The sequence below is a fragment of the Plecotus auritus genome, assembly GCF_963455305.1.
Source record: "Plecotus auritus genome assembly, chromosome: 15".
NCBI lineage: Eukaryota > Metazoa > Chordata > Mammalia > Chiroptera > Vespertilionidae > Plecotus > Plecotus auritus.
In genome coordinates this window covers 1,226,101-1,248,009 of record NC_137781.1, presented here as the reverse complement: position 1 = coordinate 1,248,009, position 21,909 = coordinate 1,226,101, and the positions used below count along the sequence as shown (strand labels likewise).

Below are 21,909 nucleotides of genomic sequence, written 5' to 3'. Positions count from 1 at the left end.
CTGGGTGCCTGCTGGTGGCCAGAGGAGGGCAGCCCGGGTCTGGGGGAAGGAAGGCCTACTCTTGTACGGATTTTCATGCATCGGGCCTCTAGGATGTAAATAAAAAGATATATACATATATACACGGAGTGGCCGGATGATGATGATCTCTGGACGCATAATAATCTGGCCACTCAGTGAGTGTATATATATGTATGTTAGAGGCCCGGGGCATGAATTCGTGCATGGGTGGGGTCCGGCCAGCCTGGCCAGGGGGAGGGGACATGGGCGGTTGGCTGGCCTGCCTGCTGGTCGAACTCCTGGTCAAAGGGACCATGTGCATATGAGCCTTTTATTCTATAGGATGTACACGGAGTGGCCAGATGATGATGCGTTCAGAGATCATCCTCATCTGGCCACTCCGTGTCTATATGACATCTTGTTATTGATGTCCGAGAGGAAGGGAGAGGGAGAGAGAGAGAGAAACATCCATGATGAGAGAGAATCCTGGATCGGCTGCCTCCTGCACGCCCCCCCACACGGGGGGGGGGTGCCCGCGCCCTGGGGACTCCCGTGCCCGGCCTTCCTTCCTGAAGGGGCGGATCCCCCCTCCCGTGCCCACCGGAGGAATCCAGTCCGATCTGTCCCCGAAAATGCCTCTCTGATGGCCTCCATATCTCCAGTCTACGCGGTGGCTGCCCCCGAAATCCAGGTCTGCCCCCTCCCTCCCCCCCCCCCCCCCCCCCCCCCCCCCCCCCCCGGTTTTCCGGAGCCTAAGCGGTTAACGTCTGGGATCTTGGCTGCAAACACATTGATCAGTATGCGCGGCCGGCCGTCTCCTCGCTGAATCCCGGCCGGCGAAGGTAAACAGAGCTCAGAGGGCATCTTCCGAGCAGAATACCAATGTGGCTGGTCTCCGCCCAGAGGTGCCCCCCGGCCTTGCTCCTGCGCCCATAACGGGTCCCCCCCAGAAGGTGCCGGGCTCGGGGAAGGAAGGCGGCGGGTGAATGTCTGAAAAGGTAGGGCCTTGGTGTGGGCTGGGCTCGCTGGGAAAGGAATCGCCCGCAGGGAGTGTTCTAGGGGGTGCGCCTGCCCCCCTCGCTCCCCTCCCACCCCCCGCCACCCGGACACCTGTCGGTTTTTTTTCCCCCGTTCATTTGAATCATCGTTAAGATACTCTATGGTATCGCATTGTGAAAGTTTGCATGTCAATCGTTGTTTTTCCCCAACGAGAAAATGAAGGAATGTCTCTCTTATTTATTTTTTTAAAGCTTTTAAATATACACCGAGTGGCCAGACGATGATGATCTCTGAACGCATAATAACCTGGCCATTCAGTGTGTGTGTGTGTGTGTGTGTGTGTGTGTGTGTGTGTGTGTGTGTCTTAGAGGCCCGGTGCATGAATTCGTGCATGGGTGGGGTCCAGCCAGCCTGGCCAGGGGGAGGGGACATGGGCGGTTGACCGGCCTGCCTGCTGGTCGAACTCCTGGTCGAGGGGACCATTAGCATATTAGCCTTTTATTATATAGGATAGACATGGAGTGGCCAGATTACTATGCGTTTAGAGATCATCGTCATCTGGCCACTCCGTGTGTGTGTGTGTGTGTGTGTATACACACACACACACACACACACACACACACACACACGTATGTATATGCTAGAGGCCCGGTGCACGGAATTCGTGTAGGAGTAAGCCTTTGCAGCCGGGGCAGCTTCCTGGACCTCTTCCTCGCAGCCCCGGTGGCTGCCCTCGATCCGGTGGCTGCAGCCCCGGCTTCGTCCGGAAGGTCGTCCAGAAGGATGTCCGGTCTAATTAGCATATTACACTTCTTTTATTATTATAGATATATATTTTATTTCAGAGAAGAAAGGAGAGAGAGAGAAACATCAATGATGGGAGATGGGAGAGAATCACGGATCGGCGGCCTCCTGCACACCCCCCACTGGGGATCGAGGCCGCCACACAGGCACGTGCCCTGGGCGGGAATCGAACCCGGGACCCTTCAGTCCGCAGGCAGACGCTCTACCCACTGACCCACCCCGGCCAGGGCGAACGCCTTTCTTTTTTTTTTTTTTAAATATATTTTATTGATATTTCACAGAGAGGAAGGAAGAGGGATAGAGAGCTAGAAACATCGATGAGAGAGAAACATCGATCAGCTGCCTCCTGCACACCTCCCACTGGGGATGTGCCCGCAACCAAGGTACATGCCCTTGACCGGAATCGAACCCGGGACCTTTCAGTCCGCAGGCCGACGCTCTGCCCACTGAGCCAAACCGGTTTCGGCGCGAACGCCTTTCTTATTGAGATTCACGGGGATAAAACGGGGTTTCATTTCCTTGCTTTTCGTCTCAGGTCCTCCCAAGTTTCAGGGTCCCCCCCCTCCAGTTTCCCCTGCCTGAGCTGTGTGATAGGAATTGTGCACAAGAGGCCAGCCTTTGCCCTGGGAAAGAGGTCGGGCCGGCGGGCCGGTGGGGCGGGGCGGGGCCTAAGCCAGAGGATGTTGTCTGAAGGATGGTGACGGTTCAAACACCCTCAGGTTCAAAGGTGCAGGGCCCTGGCCGGTGTGGCTCAGTGGATAGAGCGTCGGCCTGCGGACTACAGGGTCCCGGGTTCGATTCCTGGTCAGGGCACATGCCCAGGTTGTGGGCTCCATCCCCAGTGGGGGGCGTGCAGGAGGCAGCCGATCCATGATTCTCTCTTATGATGGATGTTTCTCTCTCTCTCTCCCTCTCCCTTCCTCCCTGAGATCAATAAAAATATATTTTTTAAAAAAAGGAGCAGGACTTGCATTTGGGGTGGAACGGCTGAGGATAGAGAGGTTTCTGTCGCCGGCTGTGATCCGGACCCCGCACCGACATCTCGACAAGAGGGTGGCATTCGAGGTGGCGGCGGTTTGTGCCGCTCGTAGAGTTGCGGCTTGGGGGTCAAAGACCAGAAAGTTCCGTGAACAAGAGCGCATGAAGGAGCCCGCGCCAGTGTGGCTCAGTGGATAGAGCGCCGGCCTCCAGACCCAAGGGTCCCGGGTTCAATTCCGGTCAAGGGCACGTACCTCGGTGGCAGGCTCCTCCCTGGCCTGGGCCCTGGTCGGGGCGCGTGCAGGAGGCAACCCATGGATGTGTCTCTCTCCCATCGATGTTTCTGTCTCTCCCTCTCTCTCCCACTCTCTCTCAAAAATCAATGGGAAAATATCCTCGGGTGAGAATTAAAAAGAGAGAGAGAGAGAGAGAGAGAGCATGAGGGCACCTCCTCAGAAACCCTGCAGCCATCCAAGGCGCACGTGTAGGGGAGGGCACCTTGACTGTCATGCGTGGCTCCCCCCAGGCCTCTCTGCACTGCACGGCCGGTACAGCAGGGCGATGCCTCCTCCAGGCAGCCTTCCGGGATGCCCCAGCCGTCCCCAGCCTCCCCCGTGGGCACGCAGCTCTCAGTGAGAAATCACGCAGCTGCGTGTCCCCCTGTCACTGAAGACAGGCTGGGCCAGAGGCTGGGCGGGGACCGTTTGCTTCTGGCTGTCTGGCGTCTGGCACAGGTCCCGAAGCCAAATGAGAGCTTTGGCAGAGGAAATGGAGCCCCATTTTCTTTTTAATGTGTATCTTATTGTTCATTTTTAAAAATATATTTCTATGGATTTCAGAGAGGGAGAGAGAGAGAGAGAAACATCCATGATGAGAGAGAATCATGGATCGGCTGCCTCCTGCATGCCCTCCACTAGGGATGGAGCCCGCAACCCGGGCATGTGTCCTGACCGGGAATCGAACCTTGACCTCCTGGTTCATAGGTCACTGAGGCAGGCTGGCTGGGCACAGCCCCATTTCTTAATTTTTCTTTTTATATATATATATATTTTTAAATATATTTTATTGATTTTTTACAGAGAGGAAGGAAGAGGGATAGAGTTAGAAACATCGATGAGAGAGAAACATCCATCAGCTGCCTCCTGCACACCCCCCACTGGGGATGTGCCCGCAACCAAGGTACATGCCCTTGACCGGAATCGAACCCGGGACCCTTCAGTCCGCAGGCCGACGCTCTATCCACTGAGCCACACCGGCCGGGCACAGCCCCATTTCTTACCTGGAGCAGAGTTAGTGCCAAGGCCAGCCCTCGCCCCCGGCTGCGGCGAGCGTGGTGCCCCCGGAATATACGGAGGGAGGACGGTACAGCCCCCCCTGCCTCCACGCCCCTGCCATCCCCAGGATCCAGCACCTCGCAGGGCGGATCTGATGGGCACGACCCAGCCCTATTTTCCCTTCTCCTCCTCCTCCTCCGGCGTTCCTCTGCCCGGAGCAGATTCCGCGTGGGAGGGTCAGGTGACCAGGCTCGTGAGCATCCTCCCTCGTCGGCTGTGACGGTGACACAGGGCGTCTGTGCGGTGCTGACATCTCCCTTGTCCTCCCGGAGGCCCCCCAGTCGGCTCCGTCTCCCAGGCCCTGCCCTCTCCCCCCGGACCTCCGTTCATCCAGAGCAGACGTGCAGGTACAAGACGAGTGGGCACCCGGGGGGCGGCCTGGCCCTGGTGGGGAGGGCGTGGCCAGGGACAGGCTGCTTTGGGAGGGACGGTGATGTCAGAGCTGAATCTAAAAGACTGCTAGGGCTGCCGGCTGGCTCAGGGCTCGAGCGTCGACCTAGGAACTGGGAGGTCACGGGTTCGATTCCCCGTCAGGGCACATGCCCGGGTTGTGGGCTCGATGCCCAGTGGGGGGCGTGTAGGAGGCAGCCGATCCATGATTCTCTCTCTTCATGGATGTTTTTTTCTCTCTCTCCCTCTCCCTTCCTCTCTGAGATCAATAAAATTAAAAAAATATATATATATACACTGAGTGGCCAGATTATGATGATCTCCGAACGCATAATAATCTGGCCACTCAGTGTGTGTGTGTGTGTGTGTGTGTGTGTGTGTGTGTGTGTTTATTAGAGGCCTGGTGCATGAATTCGTGCATGGGTGGGGTCCGGCCAGCCTGGCCAGGGGGAGGGGACATGGGTGGTTGGCGGGCCTGCCTGCTGGTTGAACTCCTGGTCAAGGGGACCATTTGCATATTAGCCTTTTATTCTATAGGATAGACACTGAGTGGCCAGATGATTATGCGTTCAGAGATCATCATAATCTGGCCACTCGGTGTCTTTTATATGTATACTGTATATATATTTTAATGTTCTGATTCTTTTCTTTTTTAAATTCATCTTATTTTTATTTTTTTCACAATATACAATATAAGTCAGTGTCTATGGGGTCTCCACTTCCGGTCCTCGGTATCAGGGTTCTCTCCTGCGTTGATTATGGAGGAAGTTTTTCTGTATTTTAGTTGTAATTCCAGTTTGTTCCTGGGAGCATGCCAGTGACGTACCCACTTGCTCTGTCGCCATTTTTAATCCCCCCCCCGTCTATATATATATTTTTCAAAATATTTTTATTAATTTCAGAGAGGAAGGGAGAGGGAGAGATCGAAACATCCATGATGAGAGAGAATCATTGATTGGCCACCTCCTGCACGCCCCTTACTAGGGATGGAGCCCATATTCGGGCATGTATCCTTGACTGGGGAATCGAACCCGGGACCCTTCTGTCTGCAGGCCGATGCTCTACCCACTGAGCCAAACCAGCCAGGGCTAAAAAATCATCATAATAAAAGGCTAACGTGCAAATGGTTGTCATGCCGTGACACTAATGCCGTAAGGACTGGTCAGCAGGGACCTGAGGCTGCGTGGCGCCAGGCTGGGGCTGGGGGACCTGAGACCGTGCCCCCTGAGGCCATGCTCCCTGAGGCCACGCCCCCTGAGGCCATGCCCCCCCTTAGACTGCACCCCCTGCCCCGGCACCTGGACCTGAGGCTGTGTCCCCCGCCCAGTGGGGCTTGACGGGGGTGGGGCTGGCCGGGTCTTGGTGTCACCCAATGGGGTTGGGGCCAGCGGACACTTCTATTATAGAGAAAGGGCAAATAGCAATCCTATATAATAAAAGCCTAGTATGCTAAGTGTCCAGTCAACCAATCAAAGGGTAACATGCTAATGATATGCTAAGGCCGCTCAACTGCTCACTATGACGTGCACTGACCACCAGGGGGCAGACGCTCTGACCAGTAGGTTAGCTTGCTGCTGGGGTCCAGTCCATCGGGACTGAGCGAGATGGGCCAGACATGCCCTGGAGCCCTCCCTCAGTCCGTCCCCGACTGGCCAACCTCCTGCGTCCCTCCCCGGCCCCGATCGTGCACCAGTGGGGCATTTCGGCCTGGCCCGCGCCCTCTCGCAATCTGGGACCCCTTGGGGGATGTGGGAGAGCCGGTTTCGGCCCGATCCCACTGGCCAGGTTGGGGGACCCCACTGGTGCATGAATTCGTGCACCGGGCCTCTAGTATTAAAATATTTCCTCTAATTAATTCCCTTTTAATGTGCACGAATTTTGTGCACCAGGCCTCTAGTGTATATATACACGGAGTGGCCAGATGAGATGATCTTGGAACGCATAATAATCGGGCCACTCAGTGTGTATCCTGTAGAATAAAAGGCTAATATGCAAATGGTCCCCTCGACCAGGAGTTCGACCAGCAGGCAGGCCAGCCAACCACCCATGTCCCCTCCCCCTGGCCAGGCTGGCCGGACCCCACCCATGCACGAATTCATGCACCGGGCCTCTAATACACACACACACACACACACACACACACACACACACACACACACACACACTGAGTGGCCAGGTTATTATGCGTTCAGAGGTCATCATCATCTGGCCACTCTGTGTATTTTAAAAAGACTGCTGGGAAGGTAATTTGCTGAAGAGAGGGAAGGGAGCTTTGTTGCCCCAGGGCATAGCACATGCAGAGGCCCTGGGGCGGGAGGGACTGTGGTGTGTCCAAGGCGGTGTGGCTGGAGCTGGAGAGCTGGGGATCATGGCAGGGACCCCCCCATTTGTGCTGAGAGGGAAGAGGAGCCGTAGAGGAGACCAGCAGGGGCTGCACTGGTCAGGTCTGGCTTCCGTGCGGAGAATGCGTGGGAGGGGAGGAGTGGACGCGGGAGACCACACGGAGGCCGGGGGAAGGGTGACCTTTCGGAGGTGACAGAAGGCCTGGCCGGGGGGCGGGGGGCCCTGGGCGTGGGAATCGGCGAGGAAACGGTGCTGGTGCCCAGGGCCTGAGTGAGAACAGCGACACCCAGAAAGGATGGAGCAGAGGAGGCTGCGAGGGGCCTCGGGTCTGGTGCGGAGGGAGCTGGCGTGGGGCCTGTGAGGCGGGCAGGAGCGGGGGTGGGGGTGGGGGCGGGAAGAAACCAGGAGAGGGTGCTGGCGATGGGGCTGGGGTGCTGGGGGCGGGGAGCCACACCCATAGAGGGGGGCAGGGAAGGGGTGTTTGCTTTCACAGGAAGTGACCCCTGTGGTGATGTCAGCTCCCTGGTGGGGTGACAGGGCAGAGGGCTGCAGGGAGGATGGGCGGGGAGACCTCCCGGTGAGCCTGTGGGGGCCCCTGTGACCTTGTCCCCGTGACCTTGTCTCCCATGACCTCGCCCTCCCCATGACCTTGTCTCCCATGACCTCGCCCTCCCCATGACCTCGCCCTCCCCATGACCTTGTCTCCCATGACCTTGCCCTCCCCATGACCTTGCCCCTACCCTATGATCTTGCCCCCGTGACCTTGCCCCTCTGTGACCTTGCCCCCATACCTTGCTCCTCCCCCATGACCTTGCCCCCATGACCTCGCCCCTTGTGACCTTGCCCCACCTGGCAGGTGTCCTCTCGTACCCCTGGGAATTCCATGACTGTCGGGGGGTGGACAGGCTCTTGGCCTGCGGCCGTCTGGTCAGCAGAATGCGCTCATGTCTGTCTCCACGGGACCCCTCTCCTTTTCACACGTGGTCAGCCCTCAAGTGCATGGGGGCCGGGGTCAGGGGTCAGGGTGAGGGTCAGGGGCTGCACTTACTGGGAGAACAGGCAACGGCCAGTTCTGATTTCCAGACACGGCACCTTGGGAGTGGGGGTCTGAACTCCACGGGTGAGGCAGTGGCTTTAACATACGTTAAATGGCCCGCCCGCGGGGCTCCGTGGCTGAGCGTCGACCTAGGAACCAGGAGGTCCCGGTTCAATTCCCGGTCAGGGCACAGACCTTGGTTGCAGGCTCCGTCCCCAGTGTGGGGCGTGCAGGAGACAGCCAATCCATGATTCCCTCTCACCATGGATGTTTCTCTCTCCCTCTCCCTTCCTCTCTGACATCAATAACAATATATTAAAACAAAACATCCATGATGAGAGAGAATCATGGATGGGCTGCCTCCTGCACGCCCCCCACTGGGGATGGAGCCCACAACACGCACATGTGCCCTGACTGGGAATCGAACCCTGACCTCCTGGTTCATAGGCCGACCCTCTAACCACTGAGCCACACTGTCCGGACTGCTCTTTGGACAGCCTGTACTCAATGCCGGCATACCGCTTGGGGGTGGGGGGGAGCCCCGATGGGAGGGGCTCACCCGAGTCCCCTAAATAACACGGTCAGGGCAGCCCCCCTGACCCAGGTCCTTGGGGTCTGGTCTCCGGGGGTGCCTCCGGGGCCCTTGGGCCCCCCTGTTGCTTTCCTGGGATTGACAGAACCTCTCCTCTTTGCTGAATTCCAGAAATGGCCTCAGACCTCCCGGGATCGGTGACGCTGCCCGTGGCGCCCATGGCGGCGGCCGGACAGGTGCGGATGGCCGGGACCGTGCCCGCCCGCGGAGGGAAGCGGCGTTCCGGGTAAGCACCCTGGCGTGTCCGGCACCGGGCTCCTGCGTGCTGACTCACCCGCTCGCCCCGTCGGGGAGAGGCTGCGTCCCGGGCCCCAGGGAAGAAAATCCCAGCGGTGTGCCTCCTGTTTGGCTTTTGCGAGATCCTGACGCTGCACCAGACGGGCCTCCACGGGGTTTGGGCTCCAGCGCGCAGCTGGGAACTGCTGTTTGCTCGTCTGGGTGGGAGAGGGGGCTCTCTGAGGTCTCCCAGGGAGGGCCCCCCCCGGCCCTCCCCCAGCCCCTGCTCCCCACCCTCCCCACCCCCCGTCACCCCCCGTCACCCCGAGCTTTAGCCACTTGGGTGGCAAAAGTCTTTGCTCAGTCCCGGCTGGCGTGGCTCAGTAGCTGAGCATCCACCTAGGAACCAGGAGGTCAGGGTTCGATTCCGGTCAAGGCCACATGCCCGGGTGGCGGGCTCCATCCCCAGTGGGGGGCGTGCAGGAGGCAGCCGATCCATGATTCTCCCTCGTCTTTGATGTTTCTCTCTCTCCCTCTCCCTTCCTCTCTGAAATCAAAATACACCGAGTGGCCAGATGATGATGATCTCTGAACGCATAATAACCTGGACACTCAATGTGTATCCCAGCCTTGGGCAAACTACGGCCCGTGGGCCGGATCTGGCTGTTCTATCCGGTTCTCTTGCTCTCCCCTCCGCTCCTTGACTTTGAATTTATATTAGTTCACACAAACACTCCATCCATGCTTTTGTTCTGGCCCTCCGGTCCAGTTTAAGAACCCATTGTGGCCCTCGAGTCAAAAAGTTTGCCCACCCCTGGAATAAAAGGCTAATATGCAAATGGTCCCCTCGACCAGGAGTTCGACCAGCAGGCAGGCCAGCCAACTGCCCATGTCCCCTCCCCTGGCCAGGCTGGCCAGACCCCACGCATGCACGAATTCATGCACCGGGCCTCTAATACACACACACACACACACACACACACACACACACACACTCTGAGTGGCCAGATGATTATGCGTTCAGAGATCATCATCATCTGGCCACTCTGCATGTTTTTTAAAAAGTGGAAGGTACTGTGTCCTGAGGACTTGGTTTTTTTTCTGTGTTGCCAATGAGCAGTGAGATTTGTGGGCCCCCGGGGGGCGGGGGGTCATCCTGTGGACGTGAACAGCCTGTGTCCTGCTGTCTGTCCTGGGCTCACCCCGCGTCATGCTGGTCCGATGACCAAATCCGATGGCTGCCCACATGTGTGACCATATGTGCACTTGGGAGGCACAGTCTCATGGACCTGTATGTATGTATGTATGTATGTATGTTTAATCCTCACCCGAGGATATTTTCCCATTGATTTTTAGAGAGAGTGGAAGGGAGAGGGAGAGACAGAGAGAAACATCGATGGGAGAGAGACACATCGATGGGTTGCCTCCTGCACGCACCCCGACCAGAGCCCAGATCGGGGAGGAACCTGCAACCGAGGTCCGTGCCCATGACCGGAATCGAACCCGGGACCCTTTGGTCCGCAGACTGACCCTCTATCCACTGAGCCACACCAGCTAGGGAGAGCTCAAAGGCCTTTTTTTTAATTTTTATTTTTAAAATATATTTTTATTGATTTCAGAGAGGAAGGGAGAGGGAGTGAGAGAGAGAGAAACATCCATGATGAGAGAGAATCATGGATCGGCTGCCTCCTGCACGCCCCACACGGGATTGAGCCCACAACCCGGTCATGTGCCCCTGATCGGAATCGGACCTGGGACCCTTTGGTCTGCAGGCCGACGCTCTATCCACTGAGCCACACCGGCCAGGGCGAGCTCAAAGGCATTTTAAAGATAGATGTGCCTCCCACACCCGCCTGAGGTTTGGCCTCAGAGCTTGCCCCCAGATCCTTTTAGGAGTTTGGAGAATTGGATCTCTTTTTTTTTTTTTTCTTCCCTGAACCCTGAAATGTTTGTGACAGTTCCCAGGATGGACACCAGGTGGCGCTGCGGCTCCGCGGCTGGGCAGTGTGGGACCCAGCCGTGACTTTCAGCAAGGCTAGGGGATGGTCCTACCTCACTTAGCGAGCCCTGCATCCGGCCTGTGGCCTGTTCCCCCATCACACAGACCCGTGGTCGGCAAACCGCGGCTCGCGAGCCACAGGCGGCTCTTTGGCCCCTTGAGTGTGGCTCTTCCACAAAATACCACGGCCTGGGCGAGTCTATTTGGAAGAAGTGGCGTTAGAAGAAGTTTAAGTTTAAAAAATGTGGCTCTCCAAAGAAATTTCCATTGTTGTCCTGTTGACATTTGGCTCTGTGGACGAATGAGTTTGCCGACCACTGACGTCGACTCTCGGCAGCTCCTGGCTGGTGCCCGGATGCCCGACTGTGTGGTCGGGGGCATGTCTATCCCTCCCGATGACAGGTCTGTGGTTTTATTTTCATTTTTTTAAAAATATATTTTTTATTGATTTCAGAGAGGAAGGGAGAGGGAGAGGGAGAGAAACATCCATGATGAGAGAGCATCACGGATCGGCTGCCTCCTGCACACGCCACACTGGGGATCGAGCCCGCAACCCGGGCATGTGCCCTGAGCGGGAATCGAACCCTGACCTCCTGGTTCATGGGTCGACGCTCAGCCCCTGAGCCACACCAGCCCAGCCCCTTGAGTGTTGGTACTCTGTGCATGCGACACAGAGTTACGTAAAAAGGGAAGTCTCGCTGCAGAGTCAGCGATGTGGGGGAGCAGTGCCCCCATGGTGGGGAAGACGGGGAGCGTGGACCCTTCCGACACAGCCCCACGCATCCGCGGCAGTCCCGTGGGATTCCGATAGGAACTTCGCCACGTTTGCACACGGGCCCAGCCGTGTAATGAACGCTGCTCACTCAGATGACCTTTCGTTTGACCTTTCTTGTCTGGAACCTGTGTGATGGTCAGGGAGAGAGACTGTTTCCCCACCTGTGAGGGTGCGCACCTGTGACCTCGCACACCCATGACCTTGCACACCCGTGACCTTGTCACCTGTGAGGGTGCACACCTGTGACCTTGCGCATCCGTGACCTTGTCACCTGTGAGGGTGCGCACCCGTGACCTTGCACACCCATGACCTTGCACACCCGTGACCTTGTCACCTGTGAGGGTGCACACCTGTGACCTTGTCACCTGTGAGGGTGCACACCTGTGACCTTGCGCATCCGTGACCTTGCACACCTGTGACCTTGTCACCTGTGAGGGTGCACACCTGTGACCTTACACACCCGTGACCTTGCACACCTGTGACCTTGCCCACCCATGACCTTGCTCACCTGTGACCTTGCCCACCCGTGACCTTGTGCACCTGTGACCTTGCTCCTCCATGACCTTACCCACCTGTGACCTTGCACACCCGTGACCTTGCTCACCTGTGACCTTGCACACCCGTGACCTTACCCACCTGTGACCTTGTGCCCCTGTTACTTTGCTCATCCATGACCTTACCCACCTGTGACCTTGTGCCCCTGTGACCTTGCTCATCCATGACCTTACCCACCTGTGACCTTGCGCACCCGTGACCTTGCTCACCTGTGACCTTGCACACCCGTGACCTTGCACACCCGTGACCTTACCCACCTGTGACCTTGTGCCCCTGTGACCTTGCTCATCCATGACCTTACCCACCTGTGACCTTGCACACCCGTGACCTTGCTCACCTGTGACCTTGCACACCTGTGACCTTGTACACCCGTGACCTTACCCACCTGTGACCTTGTGCCCCTGTGACCTTGCTCACCCGGGACCTTGCACACCCGTGACCTTACCCACCTGTGACCTTGTGCACCTGTGACCTTGCACACCCGGGACCTTACCCACCCGTGACCTTACCCACCTGTCACCTTACACAACTGTGACCTTGCTCACCTGTGACCTCTGGCTTTTCAGGATGGACTTTGATGATGAAGACGGCGAAGGCCCCAGCAAGTTCTCCAGGTGAGTTTACGTAACTTGAAGAAGCCGGTCGCCAGCCAGCCCCTCCTTGGCATGCGCACGGATTGAAACGTCTTTTTAAAAAAATATGTATTTTTGTTGATGTCAGAGAGGAAGGGACAGAGGGGGAGAGAGAAACATCCATGATGATATCCTGGACCAGCTGCCTCCTGCACGCCCCTGCGATTTAAATGTCTTTCTACCCCGACGAAGCCACTGCCCGTGGTTGGCCCCCCACGCCTGTCCCTGGCTCGGGGCCGGTGATAGGAAGTGGGGAGCAGCCGCACGACGTCCCCGCCCGGAAGCTCAGTGACACATCAGTGCCTCTGGTGGCTTTTTCACAGCAGGGAATGTCCACGTTAAAGGGGTTTCTCTTCTTTTGTTAATCCTCACCCGATGATTTTTAGAGAGAGTGGAAGGGCGGGGGGCGGGAGGAGAGGGGAAGGAGCGAGCGAGTGAGAGAGGAACAGCGATGAGACAGACGCTGTTTGGCTGCCTCCTGCTTTGCCCTGGGGGACCAAACCCAAAACCGAGGCTCGGGCCCGGCTGGGAATTGAACCCACCACCCTCTGGTGCCTGGGATGGCGGACGCTCCGACCCACTGAGCCACCCGGCCAGGACTGACTGTGCCTTTTGCGAGACGCCTCCCCCAGGCCCCCGGGATGGCGAAACAATGGCTCTCAGTGTCTCTGGGTCCAGCCCTCCCCCCTCCCGCTGAGAGAACATTCCAGAGCGAGCGTGTTCACTCAGCACGTGCTGGCTGCGGGGGTCCAGGGTCAGAAAGAGGAAGAGGCATGGGGAGCGATGTTTGCTTGACCTCCAGGGTCAGCGTCGGTGATGAGATAGCCCCGCGGGGTGACCAAGAGCTGCTGTGTGAGGTCCCACAGGGAGGGGCGGGAAGCCTAGACCCCTAGCTGGTCTCCCCCAAGCCCGTCAGAGCCCGTTTCACAACGCGGCTTCTGCTCATCCCCCACAGGTTAAGCAAGAGAGAGCTGGGCAGGGTGGTTCAGTGGTTAGAGCATCGACCTAGGAACCAGGAGGTCAGGGTTCGATTCCTGGTCAGGGCACATGCCCGGGTGGCGGGCTTGATCCCCAGTGTGGGGCGTGCAGGAGGCAGCCGATCCGTGATTCTCTCTCATCACTGATGTTTCTCTCTCTCCCTTTCTCTCCTTTTCTCTCTGAAATCAGTAAAAATATATTTTTTAAAAAAATGAGAGAGAAGGACAGACGGGCTTCCCATATGTGGAGTGTGAGGGGGCCGGGCCCCACCGGACTCTGGCCTGTGGGATAGCTGACGGAGCTGCTCAGAGTTGGGGACACGCCTGAGGCCGCCCCGCACCTGGTGGCTTTGCCTGGCCGGGGCAGCTGCCCCGGGCGAGGGGCGTGGAGTCAGCTTCCGGCTGTCTCCTGCCAGCAGGAGGGAATTCATTTTTTTAAATTGATTTCAGAGAGGACAGAGGAGAGAGAGAGAGAGAGAGAGAGAGAGAGAGAGAGAGAGAGAGAGAGGGAGAGAGAAACATCCACGGTGAGAGAGAATCGTGGATCGGCTGCCTCCTGCACGCCCCACACAGGGGATGGAGCCCGCCACCCGGGCATGGGCCCTGACCGGGAATCGAACCCTGACCTCCTGGTTCATAGGTCGTCGCTCAACCACGGAGCCACGCCGGCCGCGGGCACAGTGTGTGAACGCTTGATGCCCCTGCAAAGCCCCCAGGTTCATGGCAGCGTGAGAGGATTTCAGGGTATTTGTATGAGCCTGTGCCCACCCCACCCGAGACCCCCACAAAGCTCGCACGGGCGTCGGGGAGCCACTCTGCCCAGTGTGTGTTCAGGGACAATCTCCGCTCCCCAGTCCTTTGGTGTCACCAATGGGCCTCGTGTGCCCTCCTGTTGCCTGGCAACCACGCCAGGTCTGACGCTTCTCCCTCCTGTTGCCTGGCAACCACGCCAGGTCTGACGCTTCTCCCGTTCTCCTGTTGCCTGGCAACCACGCCAGGTCTGACGCTTCTCCCTCCTGTTGCTTGGCAACCACGCCAGGTCTGACGCTTCTCACTCCATCCTGTTGCCTGGCAACCAGGCCAGGGCTGATGCTTTTCACGCTCTCCTGTTGCCTGGCAACCCCGCCCGGTCTGACGCTTCTCTCTCCCCCCCACCCCCACCGCCCGCTTCCTGCTGGGAAGAGAGAACCACAGTGAGATCGAGCGGCGGCGGCGGAACAAGATGACGCAGTACATCACGGAGCTGTCGGACATGGTGCCCACGTGCAGCGCGCTGGCCCGCAAGCCGGACAAGCTGACCATCCTGCGCATGGCCGTGTCCCACATGAAGTCCATGCGCGGCACCGGGAACAAGTCCACCGACGGCGCCTACAAGCCCTCCTTCCTCACCGAGCAGGTGCCGCCTGCGTGTCCCCGGGCGCCGCTGGGCGACGTGGGGGCGTGGGGCCCCGGGCGGAGCGAGGGACGGGCCCGTGGACACATTCCGTCCCGGCTCTTCCCCCGGACGGTCCCTTCAGGGGCTGGGGTCCAGCCTGCGCCCTCTGTTTGCATGGCCCTCTGGGCCTTTAAAAAAATTATATGGATGTCAGAGAGGGAGGGAGAGGGAGAGAGGAACATTCAAAAAAATTATATGGATGTCAGAGAGGGAGGGAGAGGGAGAGGGAGAGAGGAACATTCAAAAAAATTGTATGGATGTCAGAGAGGGAGGGAGAGGGAGAGAGAGGAACATCCATGTGAGAATCACCAATCGGCTGCCTCCTGCACGCCCCCCACTGGGGATCGAGCCTGCAACCCGGGCATGTGCCCTGACCGGGAATCGAACCCACGACCCTTCAGTCTGCAGGCCGACGCTCTATCCACTGGGCCACACTGGCTAGGGCTCTTTTTTAAATATATTTTTATTGATGTCAGAGAGGAAGGGAGAGGGAGAGAGAGAGAGAGGAACATCCATGATGAGAGAGAATCACGGATCGGCTGCCTCCTGCACGCCCCCTACTGGGCATGGACCCCCCAAACCCAGGCATGTGCCCTTGACCGGAATCGAACCTGACACCCTTCAGTCCGCGGGGTGATGCTCTATCCACTGGGCCACACTGGCTAGGGCTCTTTCTTTTTAAATATATTGATTTCAGAGAGGAAGGGAGAGGGGGAGAGAGAGAGAGAGAGAGAAACATCCATGAAGAGAGAGAATCATGGATCAGGTGCCTCCTGCACGCCCCCCACTGGGGATGGAGCCCGTAACCCGGGCATGTGCCCCGACCGGAATCGAACCTGGGACCCTTCAGTCCGCAGGCCGATGCTCTAGCCACTGAGCCACCCCGGCCGGGGTCAAAGGCAGTTCTGATTTCCGGGCAGGCGCAGGACCTTGGTCGTGGGCGCCGTGTTCCCGGGAGACAGGAATGGGGAGGAGGAGATGGTAGGTGGGGCGTCTGAGCGTGAGGCTCTGTCCTCGGAGACCTTCCCACGCCACGGGCAGGACGCGGGACGAGGCTGGGAAACCTGGATGGCGGCGTGAGCCCCCGCCTCCTCCCCCCAGCGGCGGGATCGTCTCCTTTCCCAGGCACCCTGTGCCGATGTCCACCGTCCTTCCTGTCGGGAGGGTGCGCCCAAAGCTGGGAATAAAGATGCTGACCCCGTCCTGTGGGTTATGTCAGCGTCCGGGACACACACAAGGCGGACGAGTGGGGCAAGAGAAACGGACCCACTAACCCTTTCCTTCCAAGCCCACTTCCGCCCTCGGTTCCCAGGCGGGGGTGTCGGAGTCTGACCCTGTCACGGGTGCAGGGACCCTTAGGAAGCCCCCCCAGGCCCCCTCACCAGCAGGTCCACGGGTTCTAGTCCTTGGGGACCGACGCTGGGCAGGGCCCCGGGCAGCGGGCCCTTCATCTGTGATGCAGTGGGTCCTACCCAAGATGATCTTGGCCCGGCCGGCGTGGCTCCGTGGTTGAGGGTCGACCTGTGAACCAGGAGGTCAGGGTTTGATTCCCGGTCAGGGCGCACATGCCTGGGTGGTGGGCTCGATCCCCAGTGGGGGGCGTGCAGGAGGCAGCCGATCCATGATTCTCTCTCATCACTGATGTTTCTCTCTCTCCCTCCCTACCTCTCTGCAATCAATGTATACTAATAATAGAGGAATATGCAGATTATCTAGGACACGGTAACAGTAACAACCATACAGCAGGCTGTGTGGAGCGACCAGGCCGGCAGGGGGGGTCAGTTGGGGCAACCAGACCAGTGGGGGGGGGGCAGTGAGGGGCGACCAGGCCTGCAGGGGGTGCAGTTGGGGGCGATCAGGCCAGTGGGGGGGGGCAGTGAGGGGCGACCAGGCCTGCAGGGGGGTGCAGTTAGGGGCGACCAGGCAGGCAGGCAGGTGAGCAGTTAGGAACCAGTGGTTCTGGGTTGTGAGAGGGATGTCTGACTGTCGGTTTAGGCTCTGACCCCGGGATCGGGCCTAAACCGGCAGTCGGACATCCCCCGAGGGGTCCCGGATTGGAGAGGGTGCAGGCTGGGCTGAGGGGACCCCTCCTCCCCCCCATGCATGAATTTCATGCTTTGGGCATCTAATAAAAATATATTTTAAAAAGAAAGTCATCAAGCCCTGGTAGCTCAGTTGATGAGAGTGTTGTCCCAGTCAGAGCACATACAGGAATCCACCAATGAATGTACAAATAAGTGGAACAGCAAAATCTCCATCTCTCTCCCTCTCTCTCTGTCCCGTCCCCTCCATCTCTTCCTCTCTCTCTCACATCAATAAATGACCAAAAAAAAATATATTTTTTAAAACAAAATAACTTCTTAAAAAAATTATCACAGTTCCCAAAACTTTGTGGATATCAGAAGTTTCTGAGAAAATGTTGAAGGTTGCCAATAAGAAAACCGAATTGGCCCGGCCGGCGTGGCTCCGTGGTTGAGCATCAACCTATGAACCAGGAGGTCCCGGTTCGATTCACAGTCAGGGCACATGCCCGGGTTGTGGGCTCGATCCCCAGTGGGGGGGTGCAGGAGGCAGCCGGTCCGTGATTCCCTCTCATCATGGATGTTTCTTTTCTTTTCTTCTTTTTTTTAAAAAATATATTTGATTGCTTTTTCACAGAGAGGAAGGGAGAGGGATAGAGAGTTAGAAACATCAGTGAGAGAGAAACATCGATCAGCTGCCTCCTGCACACCTCCCACTGGGGATGTGCCCGCAATCAAGGTACATGCCCTTGACCGGAATCGAACCTGGGACCCTTCAGTCTGCAGGCCGACGCTCTATCCACTGAGCCAAACTAGGGCCATCATGGATGTTTCTATCTCTCCCTCCCTCTCCCTTCCTCTCTGACATCAATACGAATACATGAAAAAGAAAGAAAAGAAAAAAAAATCAAGTTGGCGGAGGATGGGGGGCCTGCTTTTCCCTGATGAGGGCCTTCCCTTCCCAGGAACTGAAACACCTCATCCTGGAGGCGGCCGACGGGTTTCTGTTCGTGGTGGCGGCCGAGACGGGGCGGGTGATCTACGTGTCGGACTCCGTCACGCCCGTGCTGAACCAGCCGCAGTCCGAGTGGTTCGGGAGCACCCTGTACGAGCAGGTGCACCCTGACGACGTGGAGAAGCTGCGAGAGCAGCTGTGTACCTCGGAGAACTCCATGACAGGTCAGTGGGGCTCCCCGTCCTCGGCTCCCCGCCTCCCCGCCTCCCAGCTTCCCCGCGGGACTGTGGGACCCTCGGCACAGCTTTCTTTCAGGAAACGGCTTAAGAAGCTGCAGGTGAGAGGCACCTGCCGGAAGGTGGCGGGTGTATTTGACTTGGCTTCTGTAACAGACTCACGGACCTTATCATATTGCAAAAATTAATTTTCATTCATTTTTAACTAGAGGCCCGAATGCACGAATTCGTGCACCAGCGGGGTCCCTCGGCCTGGCCTGCGGGATGGGGCCGAAACCGGCTCTCCGACGTCCCCCGAGGGGTCCCGGATTGTGAGAGGGCGCAGGCCAGGCTGAGGGACCCCACAGGTGCACAATCGGGGCCGGGGAGGGACGGCGGGAGGGCTCCACGGCATGTCTAGCCTGACTCGCTCAGTCCTGATCAGCCGGACCCCAGCAGCAAGCTAACTTACCAGTCGGAGCGTCTGCCCCCTGGTGGTCAGTGCATGTCATAGCGACTGGGCGACCGGTCGACTGTCTGCTCCCTGGTGGTCAGTGCACGTCATAGCGAGCGGTTGAGCGGCCTTAGCATCTCATTAGCATATTACGCTTTGATTGGTTGAATGGACGACCAGACACTTAGCATATTAGGCTTTTATTCTATAGGATAGGATAGATCACTCTCCCTTCCCTCATTTTACCTGCAGTTAGAGGTGGGTGCCACAAGGAGGCGCTGTTGCTGCAGATTAGTTGGAACTACTTGCTCTGTAACGAGGTCTGTGCCTCCCGTACGTGACTATTTGTGATCTTGGTGCCAGGCATTTTCATACCCAAGCCTCAGCTGCCTAAGATGAAGTTCCCCATTGAAGCCCTCAAATAGATGTTCTTATTGGTTTCAGAGAGGAAGGGAGAGAGAGAGAGAAACATCCATGATGATAGAGAATCACGGATCGGCTGCCTCCTGCACGCCCCGCATTGGGGATCGAGCCCGCAACCCAGGCATGTGCCCTTGACCCGGAATCGAACCGTGACCTCCTGGTTCATAGGTCGATGCTCCACCACTGAGCCACGCCGGCCGAGCCCTATGGAAGCATTTAAATGCAGTTAGTTCTGCTATAGTAACATACGTGTTATTTAAACACACACACACACACACACACACATCTACAGTGTACAAAACAGAAGCGAAAGCCACAGAGCTAGTAGCCCTCGCCGGTGTGGCTCAGTGGATAGAGCGTCAGCCTGTGGACTGAAGGGTTCCGGGTTCGATTCCGGTCAAGGGCACATGCCTGGGTTTTGAGCTAGATCCCCAGTGGGGGTGTGCAAGAGGCAGCCGATCCATGATTCACCATTCTCTCACCATTGATGTTTCTCTCTCTTCCTCTCCCTTCCTCTCTGAAATAAAAAAAAAAAATATATATATATATATATATATATATGTATTTAAAAAATAAAAAACTTTGTCCCTTATAAATATACTAGAAGCCCGGTGCACGAAATTCGTGCACGGGGCGGGGGGCTGTCTCTCAGCCCATCCTGCACCCTCTCCAATCTGGGATCCCTCTCACAATCCAGGACTGCTGGCTCCCAACCACTTGTCTGCCTGCCTGCCTGATCACCCCCAACTGCTCTCCCCTGCAGGCCTGATCACCCACAACTGCCCTCCCCTGCAGGCCTGATCACCCCCAACTGCCCTCCCCTGCTGGCCTGATTGCCCACAACTGCCCACCCCTGCAGGCCTGGTCACTCCCAACTGCCCTCCCCTGCAGACCTGGTCACTCCCAACTGCCCGCCCCTGCAGGCCTGGTCCCCCCCCAAACTGCCCTCCCATGCCAGCCTGATCGCACACAACTGCCCTCCCCTGCCGGCCATCTTGTGGTGGCCATCTTGTGTGTTGGAGTGACGGCCAATTTTCATATCACCTCTTTATTATATAGGATAAATTTTTTTCTTTTTGAATCCTCACCCAAGGATATTTTTCCATTGATTTTGAGAGAGAGAGAGAGAGACAGAGAGACAGAGACATTGATGTGAGAGAGACACATCGATGGGTTGCCTCCTGCACGTGCCCCGACCAGGGCCTGGGCTGGGGAGGAGCCTGCAACCGAGGTACGTGCCCTTGACGGGACTCGAACCTGAGACTCTTCGGTCCGCAGGCTGATGCTCTACCCACTTAGCCACACCAGCCAGGGCTTTCAATACACTTGATTTTAAAGTAAATGAGTAAATCAATAAATCGGATGAGGGCGGTGCCCTGGGCTGCCCTGGAGAAGGCCACGCGTGACGGAGTGGGACACGGGAGGGGTGCGGAGGGGAAGTGAGCTCACCCAGGAGCGGCTGGCTCATGCCCCGCGGTCTGTATCGACCACAGGATGTGGGTGCCGGAGACCCGGTCAGGAGACCAGCTGGGCGGGTGGCCGGGGAAGGGCTGGTCGGGGGCCAAGAGCTTAGCTCAGCGGCTCCCAGGGTCGGGCGGGCACTGCTGTCCGTGGGAATTCCCGTGGGTCTGGCAGCGGGGAAGGACAGCGCGGCCCACATTCGGACAGCGGTGTCCAGGAGTGGACGCTGGGTGGGGCGTGGTGGCTGTGGTGGCTGTGGTGGCCGGGGCCGGTGGACGGGGAACAGGGAGGCCTCTTAGGAGGACCTGGTGGACGGGGGACGTGGATCGGGTCCTCGGGGCGGAGGGAGAACCAGCGTGTCTCGGAGCCGCTGGGACGCGATGTGGCAGCCCAGCAGCGAGGCCGCCTCCGGGAAGGCCTCGGGTTTCGCTGGGGCTCAGGACAGTGCTCTGTAACCAGCCACCGTGTCATAAAAACTGTGTCATAAAAACTGTGTCATAAAAACATGGACTAAAAAAATCCTCAGAGGACTTGAAGCCTTCGATGGGGGGATGGGGGTCCCTCACACTCCCCTGTCCCGATCCTGTTTCCTTCCAGGCCCAGCAAGGGGGCGAGACCCACTACAATCGAGGGACAAACAGACCCAGCACCTCCAGAAATTTCCTTGTGTCCCTATGTGCCTCGTTTATTATTATTGTTAATACTAGAGGCCCAGTGCATGAAATCGTGCAGGGAGGGAGGGGGTGTCCCTCAGCCCGGCCTGCACCCTCTCCAATCCAGGACCCCTCGGGGGATGTCCGACTGCTGGTTTAGGCCCGATCCCGCATGATTGGGCCTTAACCGGCAGTCGGACATCCCTCTCGCAATCCAGAATGGCTGGCTCCTAACCACTCGCCTGCCTGTCTGCCTGATCACCCCTAATCACTCTGCCTGCCCGCCTGATCGCTCCCTAACTGCTCCCCTGCCGACCTCATCGCCCCCTAACTGCCCTCCCCTGCCGGCCTGATCGCCCCTAACTGCCTCTGCCTTGGCCCCCGCCACCGTAGCTTTGTCCGTAAGGATGTCTGGAAGATGTCCAGTCTAATTAGCATATTACCCTTTTATTAGTATAGATTTTTATTGATTTCAGAGAGGAAGGGAGAGGGAGAGAGAGAAACATCAGCGATGATAGAGAATCATGGGTCGGCTGCCTCCTGCACACCCCACCCTGGGGATAGAGCCCGCAACCCGGGCATGTGCCCTGACCAGGAATCGAACCCAGGTCCCTTCGGTCTACAGGCCGATGCTCTATCCACTGAGCCACACCAGCTAGGGC

The 21,909-nt window shown here is 57.8% G+C and overlaps 1 protein-coding gene across 1 annotated transcript in view; it reads left to right on the top strand.

The window, feature by feature from the left end:
- Positions 1-21,909, top strand: part of ARNT2 (aryl hydrocarbon receptor nuclear translocator 2) — an 89,281-nt gene that overhangs the window by 14,872 nt on the left and 52,500 nt on the right. Inside the window, exons 2-5 of the mRNA XM_080651576.1 lie at positions 8,588-8,702; positions 12,588-12,635; positions 14,813-15,026; positions 18,052-18,378. Of these exons, the coding sequence (XP_080507702.1) occupies positions 8,588-8,702; positions 12,588-12,635; positions 14,813-15,026; positions 18,052-18,378 (704 nt within the window). The remainder of the gene's footprint in view (positions 1-8,587; positions 8,703-12,587; positions 12,636-14,812; positions 15,027-18,051; positions 18,379-21,909) is intronic.